This window comes from Cavia porcellus, unplaced genomic scaffold (assembly GCF_034190915.1).
Source record: "Cavia porcellus strain 051 isolate PalLab524CR breed Dunkin Hartley unplaced genomic scaffold, mCavPor4.1 scaffold_2, whole genome shotgun sequence".
Lineage (NCBI taxonomy): Eukaryota > Metazoa > Chordata > Mammalia > Rodentia > Caviidae > Cavia > Cavia porcellus.
Window position 1 is genome coordinate 113,930,743 of NW_026947485.1, and position 15,880 is coordinate 113,946,622.

General features: G+C 44.4%; 1 protein-coding gene across 2 annotated transcripts in view; it reads left to right on the forward strand.

Annotated features, from left to right (window-relative positions):
• LOC101787138 (butyrophilin-like protein 10) overlaps positions 1–15,880 on the forward strand; it is a 32,281-nt gene that overhangs the window by 6,092 nt on the left and 10,309 nt on the right. The window contains exons 2-5 of one of the 2 annotated variants that reach the window (XM_063245233.1): positions 1,075–1,225; positions 9,040–9,381; positions 12,788–13,069; positions 15,115–15,222. In XM_063245233.1, the coding sequence (XP_063101303.1) occupies positions 1,159–1,225; positions 9,040–9,381; positions 12,788–13,069; positions 15,115–15,222 (799 nt within the window). In that variant the 5' untranslated portion in view covers positions 1,075–1,158. The remainder of the gene's footprint in view (positions 1–1,074; positions 1,226–9,039; positions 9,382–12,787; positions 13,070–15,114; positions 15,223–15,880) is intronic. The other variant, XM_063245234.1, reaches the window with a different exon arrangement.

Genomic DNA, 15,880 nt, shown 5'->3' on the forward strand with positions numbered 1-15,880 from the left:
GAGGTTTTCCCTCAGTCTCTGCAAAAAGAACCATCTACCCATCCACTCCTCAAGCTTGTATCAGCCTCTACCATGACTTAATAAGTTAATCCTAGAAACAAATGGAGGTGTTATTATCATAAACGAAGTATCCCACACACTGTGAAATAATTATGATCCGCTAAAATTTCAGATCTGTTTTTATGCAGTGCCATAAAAATTAAAACCATTGCTGCAAAAATCTAAAAAAAGTAACTGTATTAGGATTTATTTTCCTCCTCCTAATGCCCCTAAAAAGGTATTATTTTCACCACTTACAGCAGCTTCATTCTTATTCTGTGAAATTTCTTCAACCATGTGCATCACCTAAATATACCAAAAAGAGGGCCCAAAGTCAATAATAGGACATAGAAATGCTGCTAATATTACAGGTTCTTTTAAAGAAAAAAATGCTGTCTTTTCTTTATTTTGAAGCTAAGGCAAGAGGATATCAGTTTGGGGTCTTGAATAGCTGATTGAGTCCCCATGCAGCCTCTCTCCTTATCCGGCCACCTCAGACCTGCCCTGTGTCCCTGGCACAGGACACCACACAGCTAGGACCGACCTGTGCCCAGAACCCAGGACCTGGTTCCCACGAGCCACCCACAGGGGGCACAGAGCCTAGACCCTCCTCAAGGCTCAGGCTGCCCCTGAGCTCAGCTGCTGTCCCTGCCCTGGAGAGGCTCCCTGGGGCCCTGCTGCAGCTGCCCCTGTGTAATGTGAGTAACTCTGCTGCTGCTCTCCTGCCCCCAGTGTCCCTGCATGGTGACTCCTCCTTGAGAAGATCTTTGACCATGCACAACGCTTTGTGCAAAGAGCCTTGAGTGTTTGGGATCAGCATCTTCTCTCTGTTTTTCATATTTGGAGGGAAGAAAGCCATTTCCTTGAGGCATTCCTTAATAGAATCACTGGGAGGCCTGCGGATTTTTATTGACATTGTTTTTTTTTTTTTTTTTTAAATTTAAGTTTATAAAATCAAAGTAAGAGAATCTTGACTCATAATATAATTTCCCACACCTATGCCTTCTGTATAGGACTGAATTTCCCCTTTTCCAGCAGGAGAGTGACCACAGGAGAAGACCTGCAGTGTGGCTGTGACAGAGCAAGGACAGGGTCCCACCTCCCCCTGAGCCTCCTGTGATGCAGCCCTGGGCCCTGCACTTCAGGCGCCTCCTGCTCTGGCTGTTGCTGCCCTGGCCAGGCGCAGGTGAGTGAGGAGGAGCAGGGCGGGCGGGACCCTCCTGCCCTCCCCTGCACAGAGGGCTCAGCCTGTGCTGCCCCTGAGGGTCTGATCCTGGTCTGCGCTGCCCACTCTGTCCTCTTCCCTTCCCTCTCTCCTTGGTTTTCAGCTACAGGTCCTCTAGCACACTTTTTATTAATGCAGTACTAATTAGGATGCTCAAATAATCTTTTTTTGAGGCATTCATCTCAGTTTTGCACCTCACTTTTTCTTTTTGTATTTTTTAATTTATTTTTTATTTTTACATGGTTATGGTACATTAAAATCAAAATCATTCTGGAACATTTACACAGGTACATAAACATTTTAATTCTCTTCTTTTTCTCATTTTCCTGACCAGTTGCGAAGCCCTAACCCATAGTTTTCCTTGTTTTGCTTGACCTCTTTTCTGAAAACCTTGTCTAAAGTTGACCCTGGATCTGTGTGAATCTCCCTGAGGTCCCCTGCTTCCCCCTACTGGGGACCCAGAGTGGGACCTGAGTCCAAGGCCAAGCTCAGCCCACACCTCTAGGGTGCTTTGACAGGGTCTTCAATGTGTTTTCCATTTTGATTTTGAGGATTTTATTTCCTACTTCAAGCTCTGTTTTGTTTCACACCAGGCTGTATAAAGAAGGAGTCACAGGGCACAGAAATTTGTCATTGTCATTTGTGACCCCACTGGGATCCATCTTTCAATTCTTTTAACAGCTGCCTGAGGTTTAAAAGGAGGATAAATTGATAAGGGCACATAGCATTTATGACTTGAAAACTGCTCTGGTTTAGGTCACCTGCACTGCAGACAGGGTCTGAGTGAAGTAAATCTAAATCGGGTGCTCATTTGAAATGACAGCACCAAAGTGAAAGTGAAACATCAGGGCAGCTGAATAGATGGTCTGCAGTTACTCTAAGGAAATACACACTGCTGAGCGGTGAATGCCTGAACATGTTCTGACAAAACATACAAGACAATCAGCATTATAAAAGTAATGATGTTGTCTTCCTAGAAAGTGTCATCTGCTAACCCACCAGGGAGGTATTAACACTTGAAAAAGGAGTTTGGAAAACAAGACCAAAAACGAAAAAGACAAAACAAAACACACACACAAAAAAAGCTTACTAACTTACTCACATCTATTATTTTAAAGCTCAGTTAGGATTGTTTAAGGGCTTTCAACTCAACAAAAAAAGAAAGTCAATACTGTCCATGAGTGAATAAAAATAGTGGATATTATGAGTCATTAAAATGGGAATAATGCTGGGATCCAGTATTGACCAATGGAAAGCATTCTAACTTTAGATTTTTTTTTTATTTTTTATTTTTTTTGGTCTTTTTCTTTTTTATCAGTACCAGGAATCAAACTCATGACTGCCTGCTTACAAGGCAGGCACTTATGCCGCTGAGCTAAATCCCCAGCCCCGCATTCTAACTTTAAAAAAACAAAAATACCCTTAAATTTGTGGAAACACATTTCCCTCATAATTTCATTTTAGAAGATTTTCCTTAGAAAACATTCTGGAAAAAATGATAACATGAAATAAAAATGTAAAATATATACTGAGAATGAGAGAAAAATCCATGGAAATGATCATTTTTTTTTCTTATAACTCTTATTAAAAAGCTAAGTCTGCTGACTTACTTTTGCAAGGTATTCAAATTGTAAATGATCTCTAGTGAATTTTCATTGACTTGAGATATTTGGTCTCCTTTTATGAATGTGTACTCTAGAGAACATTTCCGGTTACATCCTCTGCCTACAATCCAGATTCACCTCCATGCCTGCAGGTTGGTCCCCGCAGACCCACTGCTCCCGGGATTTTACTCGTTTTACTCCTCCCAGGGACACAGAATCCAGTTCATCTTCTCACCTCCCTGTGTCCACATGGCCTGCAGAACCCTAGCTGTGTGGAAAGACTTTTCATCAATATTCTAGAAAAGCAAAGAGTATTTAAAGATTTATTTAACAATTAGAATTTATACTGCCTAATAAAATTTCCTGGAATTCCCTGATATCTCTTCCAGGCTTTGCTTCTGGTATTCTCCTATTCCTGACAGGTTTTTCCTGGTCCAGCATGAACTTCCCAGATGAACAGTGACCTCTTGATTTCCCTACCTGCTCTCTTCTCCTTTCCTCTCTGCGTGTTGCTCAGGGCAGGGTTAGGCCACACTCACACTAAGCCTACTCTAACCATGGGAGAGCCATCTGCGGTGACACAGGAAAGCTCACCCAGGTCCTCTGTCTGGGGAGCTTTTCATTTTCTCTTGATTTTCTCATTCCATGGTGGCAGTAAGGTTCATTTTTCCTGAATGTCTCAGTGCTGTCCGGTGTTTCTTTGGTATATGTCTCACATACTCAAAATTTGTACTGTGTTCATAGAAACCACCTTCCCTACCTTCTTATCCTATGTACCAACCTGGAGTTTTCCTTTGCTGCATTCCTGTGTAGAAATCTTCATTCTTGGGGACTGGGGGTTTAGCTCAGCGGCATAAGCACCTGCCTTGCAAGCAGGCGGTCCTGAGTTCGATCCCCGGTACCGATAAAAATGAAAAAAGACCAAAAAAAAAAAAAAAAAATCTTCATTCTCTGTACCTTTACCTTGGTTCACTGTTGGGTTTTGATGTATTTCCCTGTAAGTCAAGGAGTTCACTGTGTAAGTCACTTTCTCATTGCTGGGACAAAATACCCAACTGAAGTTTTATTTGCTTACATTTCAGGCCACAGTCCATGGTCCCCACGCAGCACCATCAGGCAGAGGGAAGTGGGGAAGGGAGGTCATCAAGGCATGGGGAACAGGAAGCAGGTAGTCAGGAAAGGAGCCAGGGAGCCATCACATTCCTGGATCACCCTCACAGCAACTGTCTCCTAGACTACCTCTGCCTCCTCATAGCCAGTCAGCTATGATGTCCCTATGATCCCTGCTCCTTCCATAAGGCCCTGCCTATGATGGAATGAGGCATCACAGGGACATCTAGATATAAACTCACATAACTACAAAGGTGATCCAATGTGAAGCCTTTGCTGCAGCAGTGTGTGAAGCACTGTGTCATGAATTTCAGATTACAGTGCATAAAGCTGAATATTTACTCCTGAATCATGAATCTAATAGCATTTTCATGCCACAATGTGAAGTGTGCACAGGAGGATTTAAACTGTCACACAGCCCACAGGAAAGGCTGCTCCCACCTCTGAGTGAGGCTGGTGTGGACCTCCTGGGATCACCGCCCTTTGTTAGTGCTGCTCATTCTCCTTCCCACACATCCTTCACTGTTTACACTCAAGAGCGGAGAGTTTGCGGTTGCTGCACGGAAGAGCTCATTGCTTTTCCTCTATCAGATATTCCCACGGAGACTCTCAGCTGTCACATAATTGTTCATGTGAGTTTTGTCAGAGATTTCAGAGCTGATATCTTCAAAGGGAATGCAAATGCAGTGGCTAAAGAGAATGACTTAGGGGATTTCAATATTAAGTCCTGGCTTAAGATATAGAACGCAGGACAGACCCAGGCCTTAAACTTTCCTGTGTCTGTGATCCCTGGAAATCTTCTGCACAGCACCAGCAACTGCTGAGGCTGCTTCCCCTCTGCCATCCAGGGCCATTTTTAGCATCTTGGGAAGGTGGTGTTTTCTCTGCAGTGTTTTCTCCACGTCTATCCTCACTCATTAGCTTCAGATCCAGTCTGCAGAGTGAGATGGAGCAAGGCCCTGAGAGTTGCTCATGCAGAGCTGATGAGGGCTGGGTCTGCCCTCCTCTGTCAGCATCAGGGCCCTGGAGGAGAGGACATGAGCAGCTCCTGTCCCCTGCTCTCAGCAGAGGTGGTCTCTCCTCCCTCAGCACCAGGGGAGAGGCTGTCCTGGAGCTGAGTCTGGGAAAGGCTTTAAGTGTAGGATCAGAGATCTTTCTCTCTCTCATCTCCATCATAGGGATTCTAGTGAGCAGTACTCAAAGGAGTTAGCAATATAATGATTGGATAGAGTATGAGGATGACAACATTGTGTTATGTCAGAATTCTCCACTGTTTATAATCCATCACTTTCCCTCTGCCTCTTCATGTTCTGGTGCCAAGATATCAGTTTTATTTCATAAGGTTCACTGCATGTCATGGATGATACACCAACTATCAGAAATTCTGAAATTCAGAATACTTGGAAATCTCAAGTATTTTGAACAAATGGCACTAGGGTCCTCAAAAAATTTCAGATTTCAGAGCATTTAGAGTTTAGGAGAATTTCAGCTTTGTAATTTAATTATTAGCATGATTCACCTGATCAAGGCAATACAAATACTCCAAATCACACAAAGCTCTGAAAACTAACTCTTACTTTGAGAAATATTTGTTCACTCAGCCCTGGCCACAGTGTGCTAACCTGATAATAATAGCTTATGTTAATATATTTTCAATATTGGAAATGGACTTTCAAATTAAGAGTGAAATTCCTATGTGGAATTTTATCCATGGAACTTGAAAGAGTCTTAAGTTTTGGAGTGTGTGTGTGTGTCTGTGTGTCTCTGTGTGTGTGTGAGTGTTCCATTTTCATTCTGACCAGGTCATGTGATTAAGCATTTGATGTCTGTAAAACACTTGAATATAATTTCAATGGTAACTTAACACTTGTGTGTCATAACTGGCACCGTCATCTCTGGATGTTTGGGTTGGCTACTGGGTAACTGTTAGACTTTTCCTAACACTTCCAAGCTCTGAAATTCCTCAGCACTAGCTGTGTCCAGGGCTGCAGGTCAGTCCTGACCCAACTGCAAAGTGAGTGCAGAGCAGGGCAGCAGCTCAGTCCCAGTGCCTGCCCCACTTGCCCCAGCTGCACATGGCCCAGGCCACCTGCGGTCCTACTCTGCTGAACACAGGTAGATGAATTCTTGCATTTCCTTCCTGGGAATCATTAAATGACAGGACCTCCTGACCACTACAAAAATGCCTTCCACAGTGTAAAAAGAACTAAACAAATCTGTCAAGTGTTAAAGCAGAGTATGATGCACAGCCTAAGTAATCAACTCACAAAACTGGTTAAGCAAATAAAACTGTGAATGACACTGCTCTGACAGAAAGGAAGCCCCCAGCCTACTGAGCCCTGCAGATGTGTTCTTACAGAAAAGACACCTGTCCTCAGTGAGCAAAGGAAACACCATCTGGGGTTTATCTTTCTTCCTTTATCCTGAAAATGAAGTGGCTGTTTGTATCAGTGAACTGTCTTTTTCCAAAGAGAAATAGAGCTTTGTTACTTTTACATCTTACTGATAGACGGGGCTTGGAGCACGGACCCAGGGCTCCCCTACACAGTGAGGAGAGTAGCAGCTCTCTCTTCACAGGGGCTCATGCTCTCATCTGATGATTCTCAGGCCTTTAAGAAAGGTTTGTCTGGGTGAGAAAACTAAGAAACTCATAGGGTTAAAAGCTCATAGGGTTTATATCCAAGAGAAGGAAAAGAAGTTTTTCTAAGGAAAGTAAGAGAAAGATAAAACTTCTCTTAGAAAGCAGAGGACAAATGTTTTTAGTTTTTAATTCTCACAATGCCACACGCAGATTCCCTGTTGTAATTTTACACTATCTTATACACATCCTTTTGTATTTATTTTCATTTTTTAATTTAATTTAATTAGTATTTGTTTATCTAACACTTGCAGCTCTTGTTTCTAATCCACTTTCCCACCCCTCCCTTTACCTCCCGCTCCACCTCTGGTTCCCATCACCCTTATTGGACTTGTTAATCCTAATTGTCTCAGCTCACATTGTGGCACAGAATATTTACCTTGAGTAGAGCTATTAGGATCCTGTACATGGCACGAATACAGTCCTCTCATTTCCCCTCCTCTCCTCCTTATCCCTCTCCTCATTTCCTTGGACCACTTCCCTGCTGGACGACATCTGTTCCCCTGTTTCTGTTCATCCTTTATTATTTTCTTTGCTTTTACTTTGCCTCACAATAATGTGACACACCATATGATATTCAAGCTTGTGTGTCTGATTTATCTCACTGGATATTATGTTTTGCAGGTATATACATTTTCCTGCAAATGCCTCACATTCATCATTCTTTAAAGAATGGCATTCTTTCCAGTATTCCATCAGATGTAGATAGCACATTTCCTTCATCTAGTCATCTGTAGAAAAGCACCTCCTTTGTGTGACTCTAGTCTCAGTGCTCACAGCCCATTACCCTGTGATCCGTCCACTGCAAAGCTGAAGTTCACTCAGACTCAGCGCTTCTTTCTGCCAGGTTGCAGGTATTTTTGCAGAGTCTGATTCAGCCAGAGTTCTCGGGTAAGGAGCTCTCTCTGCCCCTCTCCCTGTGTGTAATGGTGCATTTGGCAGAGAAGTTCACAGGCACTAAATTGTCCACTGAGTCAGCATTATTGCTGTGCAGTCAATCCACCTACAGTGGTAAGAGTCTAATCCATTTCAGTGCCATCTATCAGGACTGGCTAAGAAATAACACATTATATACCCTGCTGTGGGTCTCCCTTTAGCAGTAGTAAATGGTGCCAATGTAAGCCTCCAATTTTGAGTAAGTCAGGCTGGGTCTGGGGCCTCAGTGCAGGTCTCAGCAATTTGATGTCCAGTCCCTCCATTTCAGAAGGACTCACTGCAATCTGCTCACCAGCTGCCAACAGTTTCCAGTGAGTAGGATTTCCTCCTCCACTCTGTGACCTTCTCATTTCAAAATCTCCTGGCTGCCCTGGCATTGAAACTCAGACCCCCAGTCAATTTCCACAGTGTCTTCCTGTCTGTGCCTGCACTGTACATCTGTGTCCTGGGGAATTAGTGAGGCAGATGCTCACCACCCCTTACCACTAAAGGTGACTCAGGACAGAGACCCAATTTCTTTCTGCTGCCTCCCACTACAGATATCACACCATGTGTCCTGGAGAAACCAAGCTGCTGGAACTCACTGCTCTGACCTCTTGTCCTCTCTCCTCTGTGTTCTTGTTGATGTTCTCTGAGTCTCTAGCATGGCTTCTCCTTTACTCAGCCATGGTGGATGTTCCAGAACATTCCTTCTCAGTAGATTGTTCCTTGGCTTTTATGATGTGACTTTTCCATCCATGTTGAATCTCCTATTCCAGACTGTTGCTTTGTTCAGACCAGTACTCTTATTTGAGTCAAAATTCTGCTGTCTTGTGGAGGGCAGATGTATAAGAACCAGGCCCAAGTTGGTGGTGCCTGAGCCAAGGTGTAGAATCCACAATTGTGGAGTTGGCTTGATAACAGCCCACAGGTCTGAGCAATCTGAAGGCAACACAGGCATTAACTTTCTAAAATGAGAATAGAGAATGTATTTCTATACTTTGCTTAGAAAAACATTTGTTTTAATGTTTTCACATTTATTTGGCTTACATGAGCATATGACACAGAGAAACATACACTGCTTCAAAGCAATAAAATGTTTGACACTGCTTGAAATATTAATTTTATTATCCATCATTAGGTGTTATGTGGTATTAAAGCATTCACTGAAATTATTCATCTGTAAAACAGTAATGCTGTTCAACACACAGGGTGATAAGAATTGAATACACTGCTTCATAGGAATTTGACTTTCAACACTAAGCTGGAAAAATTAATTTATCATAAGGTTCTGTGAATATTGTACATTTCTCCAAATGTCCCATGACCTCTTCCCTGTGATCTCTTATACTAAATGTGAACCTGCACCTCCTCCTTCAGCTGTGATCATCAGCTTCCCAAGTTCATCATGTTAGCTGACCCGAGGTCACTTCTGTCTGGTCAAAAAGCCACCACCATACCTGCCACACTCTCAGCAATGACTGTGTCCTCTTTTTAATCACCTCCAGGGCAGTTTCAAGTGAAGGGACCAAGGTTTCCAGTCATTGCCCGAGTGGGAAAGGCTGCAATGCTTCCCTGTCAACTCAACCCACCCGTGGATGCTAGGAATATGGTGATCAGATGGTACCGGGAACAGCAATCAGTGCACGAGTACAGGAATTCTCAGGACCACATGGAGCAGCAGAGTCTTGAGTACCAAGGGAGGACAGAGCTCTGGAGGGAAAACATCACCCAAGGCCAGGTGGCCCTGATGATCCATCCCATCCTCCCTGGAGATGAAGGACAGTACAGCTGTGTCTTTGTAAGATCAACACATCTTAGCCAAGCACAGTTTGAGCTGTTTGTCACAGGTGAGCACAGAAAATGGTGAACTTACAGTATTGTAGCCAATCAGGACTAAACTGTACATGTAGAAAATGTGGCTGAGTCTATACAGACACCATAGGGGAATGGCAGGTGTTAGAGTTCACGTTCATCTCATTAGTCCTTGTAGAGTGATTTACATGTTAAAAGAAAAAGGTCCCTAACTGTTTCCTTTTCCAATACAGTTGCTGAAGGGCAGGTTTGATCATGGAATCCAATGTATTCTGACACCAAGGGTCTCAGCACACAGCTCAGTCTGGTGATTTCCTTCTCACCTGTTAGACCCAGAAGGAGATACACAGGGACAGAAAGGGCCTGGACAGCCCACTCTCCAACTCTGAGTTTCTCACCTCATTTACTTCCATCCTGGATGAGCTCCTTCCTGTCTCATGTGCTCCTGGCCCCTCTTACTCCATCACCTGTGGATTCAGATCTCTCCAGAAGCCTTCACTGTTCTCTCCCCCAACTCTGCAAACACTGACAGTAGGGAAAATCCTGTCTTGAGGAGATGGAAGGTTAAGACATGTTTCATAGTTCAGCCATGAACTGAGCCCAAATCAACTCATTATAGAGATGTCATAGGGCCATGTGCTGACCTCAAGATGAGTTCTTCTTTGTCTCCCATTAAAGATTTTGGGAGAAACCAACTGAATCATGAACAGCAAAATCCTGGCCTTTGTCATACAGGAAGACCTTTTTCTCCAGGTCCACCAACCTGTGTGTGTCTCCTGTGCTTTTTGTCTGCCACCATCTCTGAAAGCCTGAGGCTGATGGAAGGTTAATCTGTGGATTACAGCAAGTACTGCCAGGACTGAACTGTCCTTTGTCTCACAGTTACCTAATAAATCAGGAAGTCATACAATTTTCCACATTTTAGGGCTATCCAGAAAAGAAACTTATTAGCAAGTTTTATCCGGAAATCTTTTGGTTGAATTTCTGCAAGGAGAACCTTCATTTGTATACCAGCCAGTGTATCACTATAAAACAGATATAACCCAAGATATGCAGATGTATAAGACATTAGAAGATTGACTTACAGTAGTCACCACAACATTGGGTGAGGAACCCTGCTGAAGGTGTCTGCGTGGTAGAAACTGAAGATTTCAGTCCAGGATCTGGAACTCACTGCAGTGTCCCATGCAGGTCTGTATCAGGCAGTGAATAGGTCTGTGATGGCAGGTTGAGTCCATGCCAGTAGGGTAAGAGTCTACTCCTGAAGGCTGAGCAATCAGAGGCAGAGACTGAAGAGTCTGCTAGTGTAAAGCCTGGAGTTCCTCTGAAGTTCAGAATCTAGTCCATCCTTTCTGACTTGCCCTCTATTCCCTCCAAGTTAAAGGCTGCCCTAGCCTAGGTTCTGGGCACATCCTGAGGTGTGTAATTGCTAAACAGATTTAGATAAATTCCTAAACTTCACATGTTGACATAATCAATCAACCATTACAATAGCTTTCTCCACACAATCTCTGTGGTAGTGGAGCAGAAGTCAGCCCCTGTCTAAGTTAGGAAGCCTACATCTTCAGAGAGGTACACTGGAGTCCTCTCAGGTTGTGCCCATTACATGCAATGGAGCAGCACCTGCTAGATGTACTTTCCCAGGAGCCTGCAGGGCTGAGTGATCCTGACCCTGCTTCTTCCTCCCCGAGCCTCACCTTCTGGTGAGAGCTTCATTATTCTGTGGAGACATCTGGGGTGACCCTGACACATCCACTCCTAGAGGCTCTACACACATGCTATAGAATTTGTGCAAATGAGTCCAAAAAATTTTTAGTTATATGAATAAAAAAAAATTTCATGACTGGCTCTGAATCTGAGGCCAGCTTGTCGGCTGTGTCTCCTGGAGCATGCCTTCATCCCTCTAAAGCAGCCTGACTTATCCTTTCCAGAGAGTTCTGTTCTTTCACAGAGGGATTCCATGCTGCATAGGAATCAGCTTTCCCTGTGTTTGCACCTACTCACTCAGCAGTACACACTTCCCATCTTGAAACTCCTTACTGGACACCAGCTGTCCTTCCTGCCCTGGAGTTTGTTCTGACACCAGCAGTGCTTCCCTGATCACCTGCTGGGGCCTCTGCTTTTTATCTCATGGGCCCAACAGAAGAGTTTTTCAGACTCATCATCTCTCTGTGCTTTAGAAAGGAGTAGTTGTGGGTTCAACCTAAGCACATCAACTGCAACATAAAATTAAACTAAGATGAAGCCAAGGTCAAGCTTTTTAATTTCCACTGCTCACATCCACCAGGGGCAATGTCCCTGCCCCTCTCCTCATTGTCTCCCCTTCAAGGAGATGCTGTGCTGCTCTCAGCAGGGCTGCTTTTGTCTGGGGATCAGCTCTGCAGCTTCACCTGCTTTTCGTTCCTCCTCTCCCAACCTCTTCACCCTGGACCAGTTCTGTAGAGAGACACAGCCGTGGGGCAGGTGAGGGGTCCGTGCTGCTGTGCACTGCCTGCTGCATGCTGTGCTTCATCCTGACCAGTGCTCCTGTGAAGAGCAAGAAGCAAGGGGCCTGTGGTGGGAGAGTGGGTGGACACTGTGGAGTTCCACATCCTCCATTCTGAGGCTCCATCTCCCCTCAATGAGGCCTTTCTGTCCCCTTTGAGGATGACCCCCAAGCCAGACCTGGAGAAGAAGTGCAGCCAATGGGATGGTTCACTGCCTGTGGGTCATGGTCACTGGCTAAGCATGCTCATGGTATGTTCAGTTCATCACTTCAAGCACCATCTTCAGTCTAGTCCTGTACTCTTAGCCTGTGTAGTGCTTAGCTGGCAGCTGTGCATGCAGACAGCACATACAGGTAGACAGGACACTGCAATATGGTATTCTAGCTGTGGGTAATTGTGAAATTTTAAACTGAATTGAAAGTAAAAGGGAACAGTTTTTAGTTTCATCAACCTTCTTGCATTTACTCCTCACATGCGATGCTGGTGTCCGATGGACTGGATCATGGTGACAGGACCATGCCCAGGTCACAGGTTCTCGTGGAGAGTTCTGCTGCAGATGAAGAAGACCTAAGTGAAAGTTGTGAGATCCACTGTATTTTACCACAGAAAACGGTTACATGCTGTGTGATCTGCAGCTCTCTGGCTCCAACTGGATTGGCAGAGTATATCAGCACTTAACTCAGAGGTTGTCAGATGGAAGGATAAATAATACTTTCAGAGATGGAGGAAAAGGAAATAAAAAATATGGAACTGCTTAGTGTTATATTTTGCTAAGAGCTAAGAGGGTTAATTTTATTTATTTAAATTATTTTTTTGGGAAATACTTTCTGGCTAGTATTTCTGTAACTCAGTTTTCACAAACAGAATTAAGATTCCTAGAGAGGTTAATAGCAAAGACCAGCTGACTGGCCCATCTGACAGGGTCATAAACTCATCACTGCTTTGATTCCTCCAGCCTCAGGTGCACCTCCTCATATCCACATTCAGCCTGCGCAAACTGGGAGCATCACATTGACCTGCTCATCCTCGGGGTGGTACCCAGTCCCTGAGCTCCAGTGGAGGGACCCACAGGGATGGCCTCTGTCACCTGACTCTGTGATGATGTCTGCACTAGAAGATGGCCTGATCCACGTGGAAAGCTCTGTCACAGTGAAGGAAAGCTCAAGAACACCTGTGTCCTGTTGGATCCAGAACCCTGTGCTCAAAGAGGAGAAGGAGGCGGGTCTCTCAGTGGCAGGTGAGTTCCCTCAGAGCCCTCACTCTGCCATGTCAGTGTTGAGGAGGGAAGGGGACCAGCGACGACCCTGATGGGAAGACTGGGAGAATGGCCCAGGTCACACATGGCCAACTCTTTTTTGAAAACTAGTTAAATATATCTGTCTTGTTATTACTTACTTTTCATATAATAAATCGTTGCTTCACTGCTTAATAAATAATGTGACTGACAAGTCAAAATATTTAAATTTAACAGTGCATTTTGAGGAATATATTCCAGTTCATCCACAACTTGTCAAATGCCATTTCCCAAGGGAAACCACTGCATAACAGTGTCCAGTTAATTCTTCCTCTTGTCACACTGAGTTGAAATCCCTGCTGGCCCTGTGACCTTGGGCAAGTGCTGCTCAGTGTCTGTTCTTCCCACATTTACACGGGAACAACCCTGCTGTTGCTGTCACTAGACCCTCCTGAGGAGTCTCTCACACCTGGCATCTGAGGACTGAGCAGCACTGCTCCCTGCAGTCTGCCCTGGGCTCTGTCCACAATGATGCTCACAGGAATCCAGGGCAGCTCCAGGGCTCCCTGAGCCTCCTGGATTGTTTTCCTGGGTCACAGAGAAACCATGCAGCCTGGGACCTCGCTGGTTCTTCCCTGTGCATTCGTTCTCTCTGTAGCCTCGGCTTTTGCTCCTCTCTCCTTTTCTCCCCATCTCGTGCCCCACCCCACCCCGCACAGCCCTACTGTCCATGGCGCTGCCTTCTGGGCTCCTTCTGTCTCCTCACAAGAGCAGTTTCCTGCTGTCCTGGAGCCTCGCCCATGTCTGCCTACACTGAGCGCCTCTCTGTGCTTCCCTGTTTATTCTGATTTGTATTATTCTGTGTCCCCAAATGACATATAAAATGTTGTTTATGATTTTTGAATATTATCAGTACTTAATAACTTAATCAATGTCACATATATATTTCCAAATTGATACAGAAATTTTGGAATTAGTGTAAAATGGCCTTTATCTGGAGGAATTACTAAAAAAGTCCTTTTTGTGGACTAGTTTGACAATTCATACACAATAAAGGTAGATAAATAAATAGCTGTTGAATTAGAAAGAGAAAATTCTGTATCAGAGGAGTAAGTTTCTAATGAGAACCCTATTAAAACAAGTTTTGAGGTGAGACAGTATCCACAAGTTGTAGTTAGACTTTCATGCCAACAGAGTTGCAGAATACTTTTGCGAGAATGATAAGTTGGAGTTAGGAAATCTAATTGTCATTAATCCTAATGCCAGAAGACCTCCCAACCCTGTATGGTAGAGCACTACATAGATAATGCATCTTCATATTTATATAACATGAAAATATGCAGAATTGATTAAACATCAATTATTTCACTCACTTATTAGCCTGTAAGCATGTTTTTAAATCTGTGGAAAAAGTTGTTCTTGAATGAGTAATCTTATTTCTCTTCTGATCTCACATCTCCACATGGATAAACCCTGGCATCACAGTCATCCTTTCAAATATCCTTCAGATGAACCCTTACTGTGAGCTGCAGTTGTCTTTCAGGCATGGACTTTGACATCTCTGTGTTTTATCACCTGACCCCTTTCCACTTCCCACCTTGCGTCTCCCCCTGTGTCCTCAGCATAGCATTGGGCTCACAGCTGTGCACACGAGGAAATAAGTGGACAGAGAGGAGCAGGGCAGGTTCTCTTAGAGAGTGAGGAGAAGAGTCTCGTGCCCTGAGTGTCCTTTGGTGTATTAACACTGTCGCCTGTCACATATATAAACACAGTATTCAGTCTGGATGTAGATGCATGAGTATCTGCTGCACTGGTTTCCATATCCTGTGTATTCCTGGATTTCCCAAATTCTTCAGGCCCTCCTGGATCTCACACATCAGGGAATCAGGGACCCAGGAGCCCTCAGAGCCCTCCTGAGAGCTGCAGGGGGGCTGAGGTCCAGCATCCCTGCCCTGCTTTCTCCCTGGGGAAACCATCTGATGACTGGAGCCCAGCACCGGGTCAGCCAGTGTCCAGCTGAGTCTCAAAAGCTGCTTTTTGTTTTCCAGAGGCCTTGTTCCCCCGAGTCAACACCTCGACAGTGGCACTGGCTGTGCTCTTGGTCCTCACCTTGATGATCACTGCTATTCCCCTCCTGAGATGCAGAAGAGCCCAAGGTAAAGGGGAGACAGTAGGGGTTGACTCATTCATGGAGGGATCATGGGAAAACCGTTATATACAAGTCAAGAGTAAAAGAAAACCTTACTCACATAAATTCAACAAGAGGATCCTAAGGAGAAAGAAATCCTCAATTTGCATGTTCTTGGCTCTTGGACTTGATCTAATCTGGGATTTTCTGTGTTTTTTCTCCTTTTGGTCCCTCTTCTTGATTCTTTCTTGAGTGACTGTAGTTCCCCCACAGGGCCCAAGTGATCCTCATGCTGGAGGGTTCCAAGTGCACCGCAGGCCCACAGCCATGCATCCCTCATTGTCACATTCATGGAGCTCTGTGCCCTTGCCAATGAAAGGCCAGGTGTCCCTCATCACTGCTACCAGATCTGTCTAAAGTGTCTGGCTCAGTGCCCAGCTCAGGGATGCCTAATGTGCAAGTAGCATTTAACTGACAGTGTGGTTCTTATTTATATTTTTCTCTTTCTCATAAAGTTAAATTCTATTGTTTCATGGATTATGGAATAGGTATAGCATGGCTCAAAATTTTCACAAAACCTCGGATTTCTTACAATTAATATTCACATTATGTGACATCATGTTGACCTGAAACTCAGGCTCTGCTGGCTCCTCTGGGAATGCTGTGCCTAGGTGAGTAGATGTGGC